Source organism: Chlamydotis macqueenii, chromosome 2, assembly GCF_036417535.1.
Source record: "Chlamydotis macqueenii isolate bChlMac1 chromosome 2, bChlMac1.mat, whole genome shotgun sequence".
NCBI classification, from domain to species: domain Eukaryota; kingdom Metazoa; phylum Chordata; class Aves; order Otidiformes; family Otididae; genus Chlamydotis; species Chlamydotis macqueenii.
In genome coordinates, this window is record NC_141557.1 from 150,111,893 (window position 1) to 150,127,871 (window position 15,979).

General features: G+C 34.0%; 1 protein-coding gene across 2 annotated transcripts in view; it reads right to left on the reverse strand.

Moving 5' to 3' along the window:
• The window catches only part of TAF2 (TATA-box binding protein associated factor 2), a 61,936-nt gene that overhangs the window by 33,279 nt on the left and 12,678 nt on the right, over window positions 1-15,979 (reverse strand). For both annotated transcript variants that reach the window (XM_086741210.1, XM_086741211.1), the window contains exons 7-15: window positions 15,289-15,473; window positions 14,606-14,719; window positions 13,202-13,301; window positions 11,493-11,578; window positions 6,745-6,880; window positions 5,258-5,412; window positions 2,927-3,041; window positions 2,717-2,826; window positions 1,827-1,892 (exon numbers count right to left, since the gene is read on the reverse strand). In XM_086741210.1, coding sequence (XP_086597336.1) covers window positions 1,827-1,892; window positions 2,717-2,826; window positions 2,927-3,041; window positions 5,258-5,412; window positions 6,745-6,880; window positions 11,493-11,578; window positions 13,202-13,301; window positions 14,606-14,719; window positions 15,289-15,473 — 1,067 coding nt within the window. The remainder of the gene's footprint in view (window positions 1-1,826; window positions 1,893-2,716; window positions 2,827-2,926; window positions 3,042-5,257; window positions 5,413-6,744; window positions 6,881-11,492; window positions 11,579-13,201; window positions 13,302-14,605; window positions 14,720-15,288; window positions 15,474-15,979) is intronic.

Here is a 15,979-nt window from a genome sequence, read left to right on the forward strand (position 1 = left end):
AGGACTTCAGAAGGTCAGCTGGTTCAATCTCCTGCTTCAGGATAGCAGTTCTGTGGCCTCCCAGTGCAATTTGTCCAAACCTCTGACGTGTCAAAGTGAATACAGTGGTTTACTATTTTTAACCTACAGACCTGAGTTCATGGTAAACTGGTGTATAATCTCAATATATTTAATTCTACTTCCTCAGACACAGTAACTTTAATAGGTGAGGAGCACTTTATCATCTTCTACAGTTTAAGAGTACAAAAAAAAATCCAACAAAAAAAGTCTGGTGGTAAACATCTGGCTTTTATATACTATTTTTTATCAACTGATATGAAAGTCCCTTACAAACACACACACGTGCTATCACGGTGAAAGATGACAAGGGTAATCATGCAAATTCATAGAACTGCCTAGTCAAATGATGATAAAAGTGCAAGTATGAACAGACAGGATTAAAATTTTAGTTCTACAGATAAAACTACTTACTTTTATTCCACCTAAAGAAGTGTTTTATACTTCAGTATTCACATAGCACCATGACTGCAGAAGTCATTTATGGGAGCAATAAGCACAAACTATGTAATAAAGTCTCTTACTCAGTTTTCCACATAAAATTGAAAACAACAAAATACAAATATGGAATTAGGAGAGAGTTTGGAATGATGAAAAGACTATCATTATAAATACAATGCATATTTCTATACACATTTGTAGAATATCTAGAATTACTGTCAAGAAGAAAGGACACTGAAGAGTGCCTACAAAGCACTTAGAAGAATAAACATTGTCATATATACTTGAAGCAGAGGAGTCCAAACTGGACAAAAGAATGACACCATCACAGATTAGAAGGTTAGCAGATAAACAGAGCATAAGTGACTTGCATAACATCATATACCAGTTCAAAGATAGTTCTAAGAAGATCATTAAGGTCTCAGCTCAGTGTAATACAATAGCTAGTTGAATATAACCACTCAGAACTATTCATAAATATTTATGTTAATTGCTCTTAAATACAATTTTTAAACTATTTATTCATATGTCAGCTACCATATAGAAATTATAACAATAACTTGCTCAATGAAAATATCCCCTAAAATATTATTTTTAATCATATTTTAGATGAGGTCAAATTTACAAGAATCTCCAACACTTTTAAGGTGACAAGCAATTTATCCTTCCTCAAAGAGATACCATTAGTTTTCAAGAGCAGATTATTTACTTCCCTCAGGCAGCAAACAAGGTACCAACACCTTCAGTATTTCTAAGAGCACCACTGGCTCCAGCTCAAGGAGGACAAAGCGGCTATTTACACTGAGCAAGAATTTGCTTCCAAAGAGCTAAACAGTTCCAACTGAAATTAATGCCAATATGAATTTCAGTATGAAGCATTTCATCACTTATTTTCAAATGAAAAAGATTCTTTCAGAATTAACCACATATTTTAGAAATATCTCTATCTTAGTTAAAAGGTTTTTATTGAGGTCCAAAAAAAATTGCTCTTACTTTGTTACAAGCAAATTCTTGTTTACAATTTGCTGATAAATTCAGCTGAAAGATATTATTAGAAATGTGTTAGAAATAATTGAGTAATTTATGCTATCACCTTCACGTCTAAGATTTTTTAAAAACTGATAATAGTAGTTAAGCTATACATTTGACACTTCATCAGTATTTTCCCAGCTACAGAAGAAAAGTCTCAAAGAAGACAAAGAAATGTGGTATAGTCTTGTAATTTGCCAATCTAATAATGATACCACTATCAAATCCTTCAAAACAGCATGCTTTAGACAAGGGGAACTTCTCAGTCTCACTTGAGAAACTCCAACAAGCTAACTTACTCCATAGCAGAAAGGTCCATGTCCACCTCTTCTCCATTCATCAGTGGAATCTTTTTCTTCTTATTTCTATTAAAAAAGAAAAAATAGAAAAAAATAGATATTTAGAGATTTACCATACTAGCAAATATATGTTTATACATGCAGCTTAAGTCTGCAAAACTACTCTCTGTGTATTTCACCACAGTGAAAAATAATGCTCTCTCCAGCAAAAATAAATATTCAGGAAGTTGACTTGTGCATCAGTTTTGTTCAAATAATTAATCACCAATATTTTACATTGGTTTAAATTTGACTCCCACCTTTTTTACAATTACACATAAGCATACAACTTTGAGAAGCAGAGGTCAAAGCAGTTATTAAAATGTATTAGGAAACTGAGAGAACCTATTTGGGAAGTATGTTATTTTTCTTGCTTATTAGGTTTAGCGAACAGCCCTGGCACTCATAACAGAGAAGGAAAAATGTGCCAGTGCTTCATTCATATATCTTCACTTAAGGTACTCCTCTGGCCTATATTTGTCTTCCCTCTAATTTGTCTTTCCCATTCAAAGGCATTTTGAATAATTTGATTAATTAGAGTCTTCATTCAACTCATTCTGTATAATAAGCTCTTTCAACTCATTCTATATAAAATAAGGTCTTTATAAAACTTCTATAAAATTTAAGACCTTTACTTATAATTAAGAACTGTATATAAAACATAAGGTTTCTTGCTGTCCATAAACAGTAGCAAATTCTATTTTCTCCCCTCCCATCACAGGTAAATCTTATTTAGCAAGATAAGCAATATACAAACATAAAATTTAAAAAGCATATATTTACCATCATTGCACCATATGTTTTCATATATCCATACTAAAAATACTTGCAGTTTCTATTTTGATTCTTACCTTCTGCTTTTAGAATGGCAAGGTATATCATGTTTAAGACTGTTTTCTTCAATTTGCAATGTATGGTTGAATGATCCATCAAGTTCTTGCACTGTCACTTTCAGTGGACCCTTCAAGTTCACAACGTTTTATTATTAACATTAAAATTATGCTTATAAACGTATACATCATACTTGTATTTGCAGGTAAAATATGGAAAATAGACCTTACCACGTATTTCTGAGTTCCAGGAGATGTGTAGTCTTGTTTTATTTCCAGTTCCAATACATTACGCTTTCTATTAAATGCAAAGCTACCATAAAATTTTACCACTCCACTCTGATCTCTAATAAGCAGTATAGGAATTCTAGTGCACAATGCAGTAGTTATAAAGAAATAGAACTCTCCTTTTTTTTGCTCTTCAGACTTGCTTCATGCTTCTTTATTCCTAGAATTTCTCATCCCAAGAAAACCAGGAAATGAAAAGTTATGTGCATTTGTGAACTTTTGAAGACCTTTTTTTCCTTTAAACAGTTCTTTAATGTATAATCATGTACCTTACAAAGAAAAACTGAAGCACAATGAAAATGACCTAGTAAGAAAAAAGTCATTATGAGAAACTATATTGGACACTATCACATTTAATGTCCTTGGCACACTCTCAGAGAAAGTAATTGAGTAAAACTTCAGTAATTTCCATATGATTTTACTATATATTTCAGTCAAATAAAACTCAGGGGGAAATATAGACATTAGCTTCTGTTTTCTACCCACGCTATGTTTAATACAATTATTTTATTGCAGGTTTTCAAACTGGGGCATTGTGAGCATTCATATGTGCATGTGTGTGTGTGTGTGTATGTATATATATATATATATATATATATGAGTTCACATATACATGAGAGTATACAACACGGCTGATAAAAAGTAATTATATCACTCTGCATTTTTATCCTAGCCAATGATTTATTCAGTTAAACTGTTCCTGTGAATAACTTCATTATTTGTACAACAGCCATTACTACACTTTTTTTTACAGTAAAACTAAAACCCTAGAATGAAGTCTTTAGTCTAGTGCATGCCCCCAACAACTCTTGAAAATAAAAGAGAAAAGCAGGGGAGGAAAACCTGTTCATTCATGTCCTGACATCTAAGGGAGGAGCTGCCAGATTCAAAGAGGCTTCTTATTGTACAGTCATTATTAACTTTTCTCCCAAAATATGGTTATTTGCCTCGATTCCTCAGACTGATTCTGTTCACGGTGGCTGCCTTCATAAAGGCCTGTGACTTGATCATCAGGTACAGCTTAAGACATTTTTAGCAGTTCCTTCAGCATCAACACAGCAGTCACTAACAGCATAAAATAGTGCTAGTTAACAGAAATAAAATATCTTCCCAAACAATACAAAGACCCGCTGCGGTCTTACAACGTGGAAAATCTACTATCATAGGTCTAACAGTGTTTGAAGCATGGTAGAAAGGTTGCAACCACAGGATTAAACACAAGTTACAGTTAAGAGGATCAGCCTTGGGTCCAAAGTCCAGAGAAGCTGAAAAAATCCCCAGATCTGAGAGTTACAAACAGAGGTAAAGATTCACCCAGCTCGTAGTAATGCTGACATTTAGGTATAGCTGTAGGGTCAATAAATGTACATATAGAACCCCTATTATCCTCAATTGCTTGGCACAGACAAGTATGGAAATCAGAATAATGTGTATTTACACTTTATGATTACTTTTTACACAGACAAAATACTAACTTATTATATTACTCTATTAACATTAATTTTACTGTGGTTTTTAGTTATAGACATGTATGAACATTAAGTCAGCTCAAATAAATTATGCCTAAATATAAGTACCTACTTTTGCTTTCTGTTAGAACAGTAAAGTATGGTTTTACTGCAGTGATGTATGTGTTTAGCCTGCAGTCATGTTAATTAAAACTACCAATTAAACCTGTTAAATGGAGCAAATTCAAGTTTGCCCTCATCAATCCAAAATAAAAATTCCTATTTTTTGACTAATACCACTGAAATTTGAAGAATCAACACACAGGGGTTTATATTGCTTGAAATGGTAATATTAACACAGGCTAACAAGCTATTAAATGTTAGCATATTTTAAATTATCAATCTGCACTTTAGGTTACTTGTTTCATGGTAATTTACTGGAAATCTCATCTTAAAATGCACCAGACTATAGCATTTTCCATGTCAGACTTCTGCATATTTCTATGGGCAGTGTCCTCTGGAATCCCTTTAGTATAATTTGGCCTTAAAGTCTAGCAGAGTTCCTGTGTTTCTTTCAAAGCAAAACTTATAATCATGAAATCACTTCTAGTAAAGAACACCCAAAAATGCTAGCATACTCTAAATGACTATGAAAGGACTGCAAACCCATGGCTTACATCTATTTCTAATTTAAAGAATAATGTACTTAACTGTCTTAAGCAAAGATATTTCATACCTTCCTTCACATTCCTTTAATAGTGCCAATTAAAAAAAAACCAAATTCATTCTCCGTATTAACAATCCAGACCAAGAATAAAAAGGATACACCCACTGCTTTATTAAAGGTTGGATGTCTTTGCCAGAGACATTTGAGATAGATTTCAAAAACCCAGATGTGGAAACCAACATCTGACTCCACATGTGTGACTGGAACTTCTGAGATGAAGCAGTGCTGGCCAGACTCAACAACTTATTGAAAACCTAAAATGATAAAAAGTTATTACTTTCACTAAATACCTCAGTATATAAAATAAGCTTCTCTGTTTAGTTGCAGCTGACTTGCAGCAAAAGGTCAATAAACCCATTCTCTGATAACCAGCCTCAAAAAAAAGTATTTCAAAATAAAGACATTTCAGAAAATTATTTGTTTGTCTATATCAGAAATCGTGATTTGCAGACAGTGTCTTCTTTGTTCATCACTCTGCTTTTTAACAGAGTTGAATTCAAAGTGGAGTATAGAAATACTTTTTGGCATCCATGTTCTAGTTCTAAGCACCTCTATACTTCAAAACCACTTAATTTGTGAAGTTAGTCCCTGCAAGCCGCTGTGGCCTTTATTTACCAAATTATAATGCAGAGGGTAAGGGGTACATTTTTAAGTAATCCTTTTCACCTGAGCTTTTTCAAAGAACCAACTTCCTCAGAATTACATATACATACACACAAAATCCATTAAAAGACCATCAGCTTTCAAAAATTATCTACAATAAAACAGATCACTGACTATATCTGCTTTTTAGAAATAAGTAATCAGTTTCTCTGCTTTGCTATTACTTTTTAAAAATTGCAAAGAATAATTAAAATTTATATAAGGAAAGCTTTAAAAAAGGTGCATCTTCTGTATTTTCAACCTGACAACTGCTTATAATAGCTCTAGCACAAGTACATATATGTTATCTTTCAAAAACAGAACAAACAAAAAAACTCAAAATAACTGAAGTTGATAGGAAAAGGCATCACCCAGTTTCTAACTGGGTGTTTGTTCATAGCACCTTATGTTTTTTAAGGCATGTCACAAAATATATTTAGTAAATAAGAAAAAATACAACTCTGCAGAAGTTCAGCATTTCGGAATGAAATTACAATCCTGTATTCAAATGCTTATTCTAATATAAAGATCTATGCTCCTTCTAGCACTGAAAATTTTATACAGTGGAGAAAGCAGAAGCGATTCGCATTACTTTCATTGTTTATAATTTGATTACCTCAGCTCTCAGGAACACCAGCTAGGGTCAGTCAAACAGGTCCTCAGTGTTAACAACCTACCACAATAACCCAAAGCAACGAAATACCTTAACAAGAATACGCAACGTATAAAAAGTATTACAAGTTATGTATAAGAATAATAGTTAACCTTATCTTAACACAAATGATCTATGTTTTATATTTGTTCCATCCTGCTAAAACTGAAAATACAAATGGAATCCTATGATGACCTGTTTTGTTCTTCCTTAAACTCCATTTAAAGAATGGAAATGCAACCAAATAAAAAAAAAAATTGTCTATATTCCACATAAGCATTTAAATACCTACCTGTAACATGAACTCCATGCTAATCCTGTTCTCAATCAGTCTCATAACAAGATGTGCTTTACACTGGAACATAGTGTAATATTCCCAGGACAGTGTATGAGGGTGTTTGATAGAAAAATGTAAATGTGATGCAGGGCTGGAAAATAAAAATAAAAATAAAACAGCTCTCTATTTTGTATTTTATGGAATGAAACTTAAAATATATCCTAGCAACCAAGATTACAGCTACACCAACAATTATTTAGGATCTCTCCTACTGCTTTAAAGTTAGGAATTATGACATATTTAAAATGACAACGCTTGTACAGAAAAGTCTCATGGTTGTATGCACCTGACATACAGCAAGTACTGCATGGAGAATAATGACAGGTAATACATGCTGTGTATTACTGTAAAGAGAGCGGTAGCAGTAGCAACCAGAGCAAGGAATCTGTGACTTGAGTCTGGAAATTACTCATGAATTGACATTCTCCCTGTTCTACTTTCATTTAAAAGTGACTATTTTATATTTAAGTACATTTATATTTTATATTTAAGTACAGTGACTATTTTATATTTAAATAAATAATTGTTGCAATTAAAGAAAAGTAAGAGTTTTAAAATTCACAGCAGACTTTCATGTGATGATCCAAAGGAATTGCTTGGTTTTCATTTTAGTTAGCAACTTTATGCTTTCAGTACTTTGGCAAATTGATGTCTTCTAAATCAGATAACATGCCAAGGAAGACTAAGCAGAGCATCACATTACAGCTGCCACAGTGTTTCTGTAACTTGAAGTATCTGTGGTGCTCCTTCACACATACCCTTCACGTCTATAACCAAAATATTTTAAATGGTTTAATTTCATTCCATATCAGAAGACAAACAAATGGTGAAACCTTGAAACTTTTAAAAACAGAACTGATTTCTGGACAGCCTTAGCGGCTGCACAGTAATAAAATACTGAAAGACTTAACTTTGATGAGCTTCAAAATTAACTTTCTCCAAGTTTTACATTTCAGAACACAAACATTCTGACCTATAGCCCAGTTTCAAAGTAGAAAAGTTGCTATAATCCTGTAACTCTAGAGGAAAATAAGACCTTTTTGCCCCCTTTGAATTATTTGAGAAGTGGAGACAATTAGAAGTCTGACTTTATTTTATTGATGAATCAAGTCTGTGGCAACTGTATTTTGTTGTGCTATGTTTTTTTCTTTTAGTTCTTTTCACAAGACATTTGAGTTTTCCACAAATTAATAACAAACATCTTAAGAAACTGGACCCACATCATGTCAGGCCAACTTTTTAAGAAGTGAGAATCCAGACTTATTTTATGCTGGTTGGTGGAGAATCAGAAATTGGCCATTGTGACATAGAAAATGACAGCTAAAAATTTCTAGGCTCAAAAGTTGATTCTTCACCTGTGATTCTTGCTTATAGATAACCTAACTAAACCGTTTCCAGGTGGACCAGGCACGTCATTTGTCCAAAGACTTTAGAAGACAACAGTGAGAGACAGAATGAAATAATTCACAAATCGTAACAATCAAAGATAAGTGCTATAAGCTTGATCTTTCATATCAGTTACCTCACAAGAAGATTGCTCTTCCAGAACTTTCAAAGTTCTGGAAGACTAAACAAACACTAAACAAACCATTTTAACTTTAACTAGGCTTTCCATGCAGTTGAAAGACATATGCCAGCAAGAAGCCCTCTACCAGAACAGGACCAGTGTTTAGCTCCTTATCTGAAGCTCTTAAGATTTCAGGAGATGGCAAGAACTAAGGTGGCTGAAACACCTTAATATTTTTTTCCTTTCTTCTCTTTACTGGGAGATTCCCTTGACTTCTCTCATAGATGTCTGTTTAAACATCTTGAGAAGATACAAAATGAAAAGTATTGCTAAATTTAAGCAAGTACTACCCTTCTTAGGCATACTGAGTGTATGAATAAGAAGGTACTTAGATTTACTACTTGCTGTTTCTAGTTGATAGGCAATTACTAAAGTTTTCCTTACCAAAATGTTCCCGTTATCTTGGATACTTCTCTGTTCGGAGGCAGGAAAGGGTTAGCAACCATGAAAGAATTGAAATGCAAGGAGGAAACTGAGGTTGTGGCTCAGACATTATATAATAATTTGGTCTCAGTATAAAACTATTTATCCAGCATCAAATTATACAGTTGATTGACTTTGGTAAAATTCTTTTCTTGAAAATTACAACCAAGCCAGGATTCACATTCTTGGCCTTCTTAAATTTACTAAGTGTCAATTGATTTTGGTACTGGTTACATTATTTAACTGCAAAACTAAACTAAGACAAGTTTGCACTTGATAGTTACGTTTTGTAGTTCATTCAACATTAACAAATTTCTTCCAATTACAGTTTTCTTCAATCATTATACTTCTAAAACTTTTATTGAATTGGCACCAAATGAGAACTGCAATTAGCAATATGGACCTAGAACCTTTGTCAAAGTGAAAACTGAACTAGCTCTCTCATGGAAATTTATAATGCTCACATGCTCAAACACACTCCAGTCATTCAATATAAACCTGTCAATATGCTTCTTCCATTTGAAATATATCTACAAACATTTCTTCATGTTTTTAACTTTTACAACAGGGTGGTACCAGCACAAAGACTGAAGAGAACTGAAATCTGAGAGGGGAGAACATAAAATGAAAATGTAACAAACACAAAGCTTTGTTTTGAAACTTTCATCCAAGTAGCAGACAACCTGCAGTTTCCTTTTGTTCATTTTCCCAGGCTTTAGGATTTTTTTGTTTTACAATAAATGTTCCGGACAGTACTGTTTGTATTTCACTAAACATAAACAGGAAGAACCTGTAAGACCTGTGTTTTGCACATAAATTAATTCATGTGTCTGAAATAAGTTATTTTTTCCCAGTGATTTATTTCTATACTCTACTTCTAATTTAGCTGAAAAATGAGAGTAATTTTTTCTTCATATTATTATTAATTGTGACTGCTGTAATGCAAATATGCTTGGCAGGAAACCACATCATACCAACGACAACAAAGCAAAAAATATATTGCAGAGAAATGTTCTAGATATCATTATGAAAATACCTCCCTAAATATGAATCATTTCCCAGAGCCAGGAATATACTTAATTTACATACAAGAGAACTTGGCAATCTACAAGAAACAGCAAGGTATAATTTATATTTAAGTGATATTATGATTATTATTAACAAGCTGTAATACAATAAAGTAATGAAACAGATGTAGAAACAGAATGTCTAACTAACAGTGATACATAGTGTAAAAGGAGGATACATTTAAGAGCATTAGAACAGGATTTTTTCAATTATTTCTGTTCAAATCTAGAATACATACAATAAAAGTAATATAATTAACAGAATTTTATTTTAGTCAATTTCCTTTTTTTTAAATGTGTCCTTCTTCTCTAATTTCATTTGATCCTGTTAATCTGAATCTAGTTTCTCTGTTCAGGGAGTATGTTCAAAAGACAGCCAAGACCTAATTAGATGTAACTTGCTTTTCAGAGGTATATGTAACAAAAGCATCTAGGTACTTGACCTGCTTCACTACTTGAAAGAATAGGAGCATGAACGAAATCAAAATCCATCATAAGCTGACAAGCAAAACTGAGTAATGGCTTGGCATGCATACGCATACACAGCGGCATCTGTGATTGCCAAAATCCAGAAAACACGGCAGTTGTTGAGGATTCACCTGGCTGGGAAACTAGCCAGTATATCCTATTTCTGACTTCAGAAAACACTTTCTTCTTTTTCACCTCTCAAAAAAACCCAACCAACCAACCAAAATCAAAACCACCATTAGTCAAATTTTAAATTGGTTATTTGTATACTTGTTTCAGTTCTAAATCCAGAGTTTTCATTTTAAAAGAACAAAACCTGGATTTGCACACACTCAAATGCAAGAAAACCACTCCTGCAAAACAATGTTGTTTGTGTTTTCATAATACAGGGGCTTCTGCTGCAGTAAAGACAAGAAATTCACACATTCTTCCACCTCCACTCCACCTGCACACGCTCAGCCTCGCAGTTTCCAAAGAGCAACTCTTTGTGATGCTGTATCATAACTAGATTAATTTATCCAATAAAAGAAAAACTCAGAAAAAGATTGTCACTGAAATCCAGATCAACTTACTGATCTGACCTCTAGCAATAATTTCTACCTCCAGTGGCTAGCACTATTCAGTGGGTAGTACAGAAGTATCACAAAATTCCTAAGCTAGCAATACTGAAGGTACAGTTATTGGGAAAACACAAACCCAGCCAGTTCACAGTTACCAGTGGTACTTCAGAGATGACCAATCTAACACTTTTTTTTTCCAATTGATAAGAAATCTCAGCATAAGAGTGCAAAGTGTTAACTGAGAGTGGAAAGAAAAAAAAGCAAAGAAAAAGAAAACTGATGATACTGTAAAAAGCCTAGATTCCTAACAACTCCAGAAATAGTTCAGGTCAAAATTCTGGCTCCATGTTCTCTCTCATCCTCTTACTAAAAAGTAGCTTTGTAACAACATTAAAAACATTCATTATACTTAATTCTGTGCAAGATTTAAAACAAAAGCAAAACAAAACAAGAGTGATACAATATACTCAAGATGTACTTTATGAGACTGGTAATACATGCCTTGGGCAGCTGAAGTTCTTCAGCCTTTGGCCTTGTGCTACACAACACACTCAAGGCATATATTAATGGCCCCATAAAAACATACCCTGTAATGACTTGTGGCTTAAATAAACATACTTGTCTTTCTCTTTTCCTCCTCCAAATATTGGATGCAGTAAAACTCCACCAGTCTTCAGTTCATACGCCACTATTTGATCTAACTCCTAAAAAGTACAAAATACGTAAGCAAGCATAATTTTGAAAAGTAGAGAAATTATTTAAAGAAGACAGGAAAGCTTTTCATGTCATTGTTTAAGCCATACCTCCTAATTAAACTTGTTTTAAAACACAAAAAGCATTTCAGAATCAGGGATGTTTCTCAGCATGGCAAACAATAATAAACCAGTAGAAATTACCAGTTCTCAGTCTGGATTGTGGGTCAACCCACAACAATATTTAACTACACTATATCTACAAAGTATTATTGTTCAATAAATAAGTTGTTTCTGTCCAAAAGAAGTAAGGTGATCACCACTTCCTTGCAGTGGAAAGTAATATCAGGTGTACTTACGAAGCAGACTGAAGCATATAGAAGCTCACCTTGACCCATGCCCAAGCCAGACGGAAGCTGACTCTGAATTGGAACAAGTGCCAATTCACGTGGTGCTGTGCCCATGTTCACAAGCACACGTCAAGGCAAGATGTTTGCATGCATTCACTATCACTCAACAGTCAACATGGCTTTTGGATCAAATCATGTCAGCTTGAGCACAGGGAGAGTTAACTGACATCTGTCTGCAACCCAGTGTTAGTCAAAGAATTTCTAAATGTTGATAGGTATTGATGTTTATTGATTCATACCAACTTACACACTTTCATATATTGCTAATACATTCAAAGTAGTAAGGGCAGAACTGGAGGCTGTTGACAGCACCTCTTAGTTCTATGCGGAAGCACTTAACTAACTAACTCATAGGGAGCAACTAATATCCGGAAGCAACTTCTGCTGCACGCAGCAGCGCACTCCGAGACAGACCTTCATCCAGTTCTGCTGTTCTCTATAGCACCCACACCTGGGTGAGCTGGATGTACATCAGGCAGATAAGGATATGGTATTGGGTCCCCATGTGAGTAAGCAATATAAATGGAGCCCACGGCATTAGCACTCTAGTTTTTGGAAGGGGAACGCTAAGAGAACGTTATCGAAGGGAAAGGAAGAAGACATACATCTTTCTGCGACTGAACGTTACTGGTAGAAATGAAGAGTCACTGCTGCTATCACTAGAAAGTACCTGTCTCAGAGCATTACATTTGGAAATGTAAGGTATAGACAGAAATTTATTTTCCAAGAAAGGAAATCTCTTCAACATGGTTTTTTTACTGTTTCATTATTTCACTTAGTACTTAAATGATACTAAAAGATACCTGATCCACTACTGATCCAAGTTAACACTGCAGCCCTTCCAAGCTATATGGATGGCCATCACAATATAACAAATTCACCAACTGTATCTCCTTATGAATCCCATATTCTATTCTAACTGTTTAAAAAAGTACAATATTTTTTTACTTTTTCTTTCTTGTTTTGTGCAAAAGCCCAAACAAAAAGAGGAAAACCAACTGCACAGAGATACAATGAAAATTATTATTCAAACGGCAGTCACAGGAATGTGTTTTGCCATTTTTTCTTACAGCAAGTGGTAAAAGTATTTTAGCTCTAAGTTTTGTCACTACTAAACATTTATTTAGATAGCAGTGAAAAACTATACTATATTCTGGTTTTATATCGCACCTTCTTTGATGTAAAATGTCTGAAAGATACAGGAACACTACTATTATGTTGTTACCTGTTTAATCCAGTGGCGATACTCATTAACACCAAAGGTTTTTTTCATCCAAAGGCCATAAATATAACCAGAGATTCCCTTTAGCACCCATTCATCTGACCTATAATAAGAAAGCAGCATGAATTATAGCCGTTCAGAAGGTATTTTTTAAGTAGTGGTATTTTTGACCAGCTTAAAATAGTCACAAATTTCAGCAGGTTATATAACTTCTCTAAGTCAATAGGAGCCTGATGAGCTGTGAACCAATTTATGTAACTTGGCACCTGGATGGGACTGATGAAACTGAAAAGCCAGGGAAAACTTGACTTTAACCACAGAAGCCCGGATTAAAATATAAAACCAAGCTATCTTAACTGAAACAGTAATAATAAAAGAGAGGAAATGGACACTAATGTTAAAATAACTGCTAAGCTATATGATCTTAATTTCTTGATAAACATCTCAATGCAATGCAAAAGATTTGGACAGCACATAGATAAAATATCTATCTCACAATCTGGTGGACACACATTTAAACACTTCTGTTGAGAGTTATATTCTAAGAGAGAAAAACATGGACAAAACCTATAAAATTATCATGAAACAGAATTCCAAATATAAGAATGGCACACAGTGTGATGAAGTGAATAAAATAGACACAAACAAAGGGAGTCATTATGAGGGAGGAAAAATTATCTTCACAATGGAAGCAGAATAGAAACAATGAAGAGAGCAAGAGAAACTATAATAGTACAAATATCAACTTTAAAATATGTTGGTTTATTTTTTTAAGCCAAGGATACTCTGGGATATATACTTTTGCCATGAAAACAGGCTCCTTGTTCCTGATACATAAAGTGTATGCAAAAGGCTTTAAAACGAACACTGATCACAACTGCAAGAGTCAGTTCGGGGAGATTTTCTGAGTTTTCTGAGGGATGGACTTACAGACAGCTTACCATTCCAATGAATTTGACCATTTGACACTAATTTCTGTATTCCCCTCCCTGAAATTCTTCATAATTTATTACTTCTGTGCTCCACAAGTACTTCCTATGCAGGTTACACTTCTTCATCCAAAATATCTGACAGAAATTTACTGATGATGCAAAAGAGTCTCCCCTCTAAATTTCCAGGTGCTCAAGCATACTACAACTTCCCAGTAGCAACAATTTCTGAGAGAAGACACGTTCAGTCTCTACAGTCTTTGGAATACTTACATCTCACATTCCCCTCTCAAACAAACAAACAAATCTCATGGATTTTCATTAATTGAGCTTGTTTTATTATTCTTACTTTTTTTTTTTGTTTTCTTCTGCAGTTACTGTTTCACTTATTCTTCTGATAAAACACAACATTCAAATTAAAATTTGAGTTTCCTAGAATTTCCTCATTTCACTGTACACACAATTGTAACGTACTTACCAGGACATTCTGGATATAAAACACCCAAAGAACTGCTGGGCCAGGGCCTGTGCTAAGCACCTCCTTGTCAGTGGAGTTTCATCTATAATCATTGCGCTGTGCAAGAGATTTGTGCTGGACCCCCATAAAAAGAAAATAACACGATATGAGCACAAGCTCCAAAGAAACAAAATAGAGACCCTGCTTTAAAAGCCAAAACAAATAAAATAACTCCTTTACTGGTTTTCCAATGATATAGTAACGTCTTTTTTTTAATACCCTTAATCCAGGCAGATCTCCTGCTATTATCATCTATACACAACTCTCTGTGGAGAGTCAAAGTCGTCTGCTTCAACTGGTAAAACTCTTTTGAACTCCTCCTAACTGAAGAAAAATAAAAAATAATCAAATTTCTCCACTTAATTTGATCTTAAATATTTCATGCATGGTGTTTCTAATTCAGAAAGAAAACCACTGCCGATTTTTTCTAAAAAAAACCCAAACAAATCCAACATCTTCACAACATATAAAATTAGAAATGGTGTTAAAAGTCTGTAATGTCAACAAAAGCCAGCCTTTTCAAACTGGAGAGCCCAAAACTCAGCCTGTAAAAATAATAAGAACTTCACACATTTCACAATAGTCTCAGATCTAGAGCTTCTAAGTCTGTGGATTTAGAAGGTGTGATTTTCTCAAATACCAACCTGAAAATACTCATGGATGCATAAGCAGCTACTTCAACATAAGCTTCATCTATAAAAACAGTCTTGAAACAGGAGTACGGATAGCGGCAGGTAAGAATCTCCTCATAAAATTCAAACACCTCATGAAGGTATGAGGTGGTATGTTTGAGCAACGGCAGAAGCTGCGGTAAGCAAAAGTGAGTCACCTACAAAGGAAAATTTGGTACAAGACTGATGAATATATTTAAATCCATAAACATCAAGTATATTACATAACAGAAAAAAAAAACCCCACAACACAACAAAAACATACCTGCTGTAAATTTGACAGAAAACAGCATTTTCAAGCCGTGATAATGACTATAAAGGCAGAAAAGGATATCCAAACCAGGATATCCATCTTAATTGTGAGAGCAAAAATAGGAAAATAAGTTTTAGCAGACAATGCAAACAATGTCTACCTAGTGATGTATATAATTTAAAAACACCTGGCATTCTTCTTTGATTTTGCAATCTAAAACCTTTTGGAGATAATATGTTTCATTTATGCAGTAAAGAATTAGCTATTATCAAATCAGCCAAGCAGCACTACTGGTTAGAAGACTTGTTACAGCTAAAACTACAAGTAACCTTTGCTATTATTGGTTTTTCTAAAAACTTAGGATTGCAGCCAATGACAGTGACTTCAGCAGTGACACAGGAACCAAGCTGA